Here is a 6,025-nt window from a genome sequence, read left to right as displayed (position 1 = left end):
CACCTCTTTACCTCTCTCTCTCTTCCTCTTTCTCCCTCCTTTTTTCTGAGTCACCTCTATCTCCCTCCCAACCCCCTTTCCTCCCTCTCTCTCCCTCCCCACCCCCTTTCCCCTCTCTCCCCACCCCCTTTCTTCTCTCTCTCCCTTCCCACCCCCTTTCCTCTTTCTCTCTCCCTAACCCCGTTCCTCTCTCTCTCTCTCTCCCTACCCCCTTTCCTCTCTCTCTCTCTCTCTCACTCTCTTTCTCCCTCTCTCCCTCAATCCCTTCTAACCAAGACATAGACAGACTGCACTAGTGGGCCAAGTCCATGGTTGGGTGGGGTGGCTATGGCTGTGGGAGGCTGGGACTGGGGGGGGGGTTGAGGGGGACCAGATGTGCTCCTTTAGTATAGGAGGGGTGTGTTCACAGTTGACATGGAGAGGAAAAGGGAGTAGAGACTTGAGAGTTGACGTTGAGAGAAAGAGTGTGGGTCAGAGAGAGAGGGGAGAGAAAGAGAGGGGAGGAGGGGGGTGGCACAGAGAGAAAGGTTCTCTCCGTGGACAGTTGCTGCAGTGTGTGCCCTAAACATGGGTGTATTATTTCCAACTTCTCTCTGTGCTTGTCCAACTACAGTTGTGAAAACTCCCCTCTGCCCCATCCTGCTTATTATTCTATCACACAGAGAGAGTCAGAGAGAGAGTCAGAGAGCGAGTCAGAGAGTCAGATAGAGAGTCAAAGAGAGAGCGTCAGAGAGAGAGAGAGTCAGAGAGCGCGAGAGAGGGAGTGTCAGAGAGAGAGAGTCAGAGAGAGAGAGGGGGAGCGAAAAGGAGAGAGTTGGAGAGAAAGTCAGAGAGAGGGGGAGCAAAAAGGAGAGAGTTGGAGAGAGAGAGTCACAGAGAGGGGGAGCGAAAAGGAGAGCGAGTTGGAGAGAGAGTCAGAGAGAGACTGGGATTATATTGTTGTTTGGGTTCATTTACAAGGGTTATTGGGTCAGTATTTTCCCTGAATAGAGACAAGTGTGTGTTCGTGCATGTGTGTGGACAGAAATGTGATAAGAGTGACAAGATGGTGAAATGGCATCCTCAGATGGCACCACATACAGTCTGTAAAAGCAAAGGAGAACAACAAAAAAGTGGTCCAATGCAGGTCACGTGGTTCATATGCTGCATACAAGATGCAAGATAGATAGATAGGATGCCTCTCTTTATAATTGGCCTAAGTTAAAAGGCGATAAAACATGTTTCTAGAATCACAGGAGGCTGGTGAGGGGAGGATGGCTCATAATAGTGAACGGAATGGTATCAAACACATGGTAACCATGATGTGTTTGATACTATTCCATGCACTTCATTACAGCCATTACTATGAGCCCATCCTCCCCAATTAAGGTGCCACCAGCCGAGTATCTGTGCAAAGTGCAGATCGGGGTGAAGTCTTGACCGCTGTCTTCAGATCAGAACAGAACAGAGGGGTTGAGGTTTGATTCCTCCTCCTCCCCGCAGCAGGTTTCGCTTTGGGAAGACCAGAGACAAGCCTATTGCCAGTCAGCCTACTGTTGCGCCGATGCGGAGAGTACCGCGCGGTGGATAGTCAATCGCAATGCAAAATATGAACGCACTGTAGGCTACTACGGTTCTTCAACAACTACAATAACAGAGTTTTCCGCACGGATAGCACGCTTCCTTACTGCTAAAGGAGGATTTTTTTCGGTTGGGTTTGCGCGTTTGGAGTGAAAATGCCCTTCTGCAAGCGCACAATAGTTCCCAAGGATGTCTGTAAAAACGACGCGAAAAGGCAAACTGCGATTTTCGGGGACTTGGTGGACGTTTGCGGGTTCACTCTATGTTCGGTGCTCCGACAGCTCTCGGATTTATCCCGGCACTCCGTCAGCATCTTGGAAGAGCTCGAGGGCGAGCTCGTGTCTATCTGTCACCGCTCGGGCACGCTCGAGGGCAAAGTGATCAGTTTACAGCGACACATCGCTGCGCTCGCCAGTAAGCCACCGCCAAAGAGTAAGAAAAAGCACACTGTATAATTTTCACTTGTGTGGTGTGGCTGGAGTGAGTCTTGCAACTCACTGAGGTCAACTTGAAGTTGAATGTGTGGGAGAGGTATTCCAAATCGCCAGTTTGAGGTAACTTGGGGGGGGGGGGGGGGGTAGAGGAATGTCAATTTATTGTAAAAAAGTGGATCACATCAATGCGTGCGTTCCTTATGGCTGTTTGTGATCTACCATTCTGCAGATTTCAATGGCTGTTTGCAAAGTAGGCCTTAGGACTAGTGTGTTGTGAACAACATTAGCGTGAGCAATAATGTGGAATTGGCGGTTCGCCTTAAAAATAAAAGTTCCCCATTGAAACGGATGCAAACGGATAAAAATGCAATGGGAGTATGTTTGTTGCGTTGTACAGCCTTACCTATGGATATTTGGGTCCATGAAATAGGGTATCCGCCTACTCAGTGACATCCACAGATTACAATTCTAAAGAGTTTACACAAATATTAGTGTCATAGTTCTTATTACGGGGCTCTGAAACCACTGTGAAATGAGCAACATTGAGCTCACCAGTCAACCTTTTTTTTTTTTAATTTAATTTAAAAAAAACAGTCAACCTATGTGTATTGAACATTCAAATTGCAATATCCATGAAAGGATTTATCAGCCTACTCAGTGACACCCACAGAACACAGCTATGTAGAGTGTACACAAGTATTAGCGTAGTAGTTCTTATTGAAGGAAGTTAAATAAATATACTGTTGTTGTGTTGAATATCAGTGTGAAAGACAAAACACCTTAAAAACATTTCTTTGCTTACCCTGTTTGCTTCAAGTGTGAAATAAAATGCCTTTCCATACTAGACTTTAGTTGAAAAGCCAACTCTTTCAAAGACTAATGTAAACAATGATCGACTGGCATAAGGATCATCCCAAGGCCTGCGTGTACTTGTGCCAAAATATGTATCAGGTCAATCGCTTGGCCTGATGAATAATAAGTATAAATACAGTAAAGTACACACACTAAAAGGTACAAAAAAAATATGTTTGAAGCAAAATAGTTTTTTTTTGTTGACAGAACTGCAAACTTCAAGGAGTAGGCCAGGCCATTCAAGGAGTTGGTCTGATGTGGCCGCTTGCCTCCCCCCTTGTCCCACTGAATTGTGTGGTGATTTCCCACAGTTAAAGAGCTACAACGCTAATATTTGTGTGAACTCTTCAGAATTGTAATCTCTATGTGTCACTGAGTAGGCTAATACTCCATTTCATGGACCCAAGAGCCATAGGTAAGGATGCACATTGAAATAGAGGTATGCCCCCAATGCAATTCTGAAGTCTATTATATTTTGTCATCAAATTAACAAATTATTGTATTTTGTTAAATTTATATAACAACATTCCAAACTTGTTTAACATTATCTAGTCCAATTGTGGCCTGATTCCACTATTTTCATCCGTTTGCATCAGTTTCAATCGGGGACTTTTATTTTGAAGGCAAGTCGCCGATTCCACTATTCTCGATCACGCTAATGTTGTTCCCTCCTTCCTTGACCGTACTTGTATTTTTAACCATCTACTCCAATTCCATTCATGTTACAAAACAGCATTGACTTTGTTTGTAAAAATATGGACAGACAGGTATGGATGTAAAGGTGTGGATAGAGTATCCCATGGCGCGGCCACTTGAAACACTGCGCGAGCCACTGCCACAATGTTATGTCACAGTGAAAACTGGCTACTTTGTCGCCAACTCACTTGAGCGCGATACACGCTATATGCCTAGTTACGAACATCGACAGAGTACATGGTTACAGATTTAGATTTCACACCGGGTAATAATGTCTTCGAAAACGTGACAAGGACAGAGTCACGGATAGACGGTACGCTAATTCAAATAGAAAGAGGCGCACGCGTATGTTTGGAGGTGAGGTGAAGATGACACGAGATAAAGCGTCCCAAATGGCACTCCATGGGTCCTGGTCAAAAGTAGTGCACTATAGGGAATAGGTTGACATTTGGGATGTAACACTTTGCAGCTGTTTTGCCGGAAGTTGAGAAACATGTTTTTGTCTCTGCCCTCTTGGCTTGAGGACAACCAAACCAAAGTGAGGTGACAGGCAGCTCCTAGAGACTAGAGAGACAGAACACATTGTCCTGAACATGACAAAATATTTCCTGTGAGAAATATATTGGAAGTTCAACAGCTCTCTCTAGAGATTACCAGTTTTAATGTTATGCTGTTGTAATGACATGACATGACAACAATGAACATGACATGATAAAGGAAAAAACGTTGTTTCCTGTGAGAAAGCAATTGTAAGTTCAGCAGCCCTCAGTTGGAGAGTGGAACCTCAGTAATGATGGAGTCAGAGAGAAACTCAGGTTACAGTTTTCATGTGACGCTTCCGGTTGTAATAACAGTACTACCACAGTTCAGAAGTACCATGGCAAGTCAATGGCAACACACTTATGACTCACTTAGGTTGTTATGTCAGTTGTTATGTCAGACAAACATTGTGCTGAAGACCCAAACTTGCAACAATGACTGGAGGTCTGCGACATACACTATATACACAAAAGTATGTGGAGACCCCTTGAAATGATTGGATTCAGCTATTTCAGCCACACCGTTGCTGACGGGTGTATAAAACCGAGCACACAGCCATGCAATCCCAATATTCAAACATTGGCAGTAGAATAGCCTTACTGAAGAGCTCAGTGACTTTCAATGTGGCACTGTCATAGGAGGCCACCTTTCCAACAAGTCAGTTCATCAAATTTCAGCCCTACTATAGCTGCCCCGGTCAACTGCAAGTGCTGTTGTTGTAAAGTGGAAACGTCTAGGAACAACAACGACTCAGTCGCTAAGTTGTAGGCCACACAAGCTCACGGAACACATGACACGCAAAAATCGTCTGACCTCGGTTGTGACACTCACTACTGAGTTCCAAACTGCCTCTGGAAGCAACATCAGCCCAATAACTGTTCGTTGGCAGCTTCATGAAATGGGTTTCCATGGCCGAGCAGCTGCACACAAGCCTAAGGTCATCATGTGCAATGCCAAGCGTCAGCTGCAGTGGTGTAAAGCTCCTTCCATTGGACTCTGGAGCAGTGGAAATGCGTTCTCTGGAGTGATGAATCACGCTTCACTATTGGGCAGTCCGACAGACAAATCTGGGTCTGGCGGATGCCAGGAGAACGCTACCTGCCCGAATGCATAGTACCAACTGTAAAGTTTGGTGGAGGAGAAATAATGGTCTGGTGCTGTTTTTCATAGTTCGGGCTAGGCCCCTTAGTTCCAGTGAAGTTAAGTCTTAATGCTGCAGCATACAATGACACGATTCTGTGCTTCCAATTTTGTGGTAACAGTTTGGGGAAGGCACTTTCCTGTTTCAGCATGACAATGTCCCTGTGCACAAAGCTAGGTCCATACAGAAATGGTTTGTTGAGATCGGTGTGGAAGACCTTGACTGGCCTGCACAGAGCTCTGACATTAACCCCATCGAACACCTTTGGGATGAATTGGAACGCAGACTGCGAGCCAGGGCTAATCACCCAACATCAGTTCCCGACCTCACTAATGCTCATGGCTGAATGGAAGCAAGTCCCTGCAGCAATGTTCCAACGTCTAGTGGGAAGCATTCCCAGAAGAATGGAAGCTGTTATAGCAGCAAAGGGGGGACCAACTCCATAATAATGCCCATGATTTTGGAATGAGATGTTTGACGAGCAGGTGTCCACATATTTTTGGTCATGTAGTGTACATTGAAGAAGCTTAAGGGGCATTCCCATTGAAAAGGACTCATGAGCACCAACATGTGAAGTTCATAGGCGCATGTACAACTGAGTGTCAAATGAAAGCTAAGATGCTATATATTTGGGAAATGAAGGCATAGATACATTTTTCAACCATTTTCCATCTTAAAAACTAGGCATAAGTAAAGGCTTTGATTTCTGGATAAACAGAAAGGAAAAGGGGTCTTAGAAAACATTACCAGAAAATGTATTAAAAAGTATTAGACATACACTTCTATTTAGTTTAGGAGAAAT

At 44.8% G+C, this 6,025-nt stretch overlaps 1 protein-coding gene across 1 annotated transcript in view; it reads left to right on the top strand.

The window, feature by feature from the left end:
• Positions 1-1,523: 1,523 nt before the first annotated feature.
• The window catches only part of LOC106609059 (NHS-like 2), a 148,655-nt gene continuing 144,153 nt past the window's right edge, over positions 1,524-6,025 (top strand). Inside the window, exon 1 of the mRNA XM_014207428.3 lies at positions 1,524-1,992. Within this exon, the coding sequence (XP_014062903.1) occupies positions 1,716-1,992 (277 nt within the window). The 5' untranslated portion in view covers positions 1,524-1,715. The remainder of the gene's footprint in view (positions 1,993-6,025) is intronic.

Source organism: Salmo salar, chromosome 07 (genome assembly GCF_965601325.2).
Source record: "Salmo salar chromosome 07, fSalSal1, whole genome shotgun sequence".
Taxonomy (NCBI): domain Eukaryota; kingdom Metazoa; phylum Chordata; class Actinopteri; order Salmoniformes; family Salmonidae; genus Salmo; species Salmo salar.
Note: the sequence above shows the minus strand (reverse complement) of the source record. Positions and strands in the feature narration are given on the sequence as shown.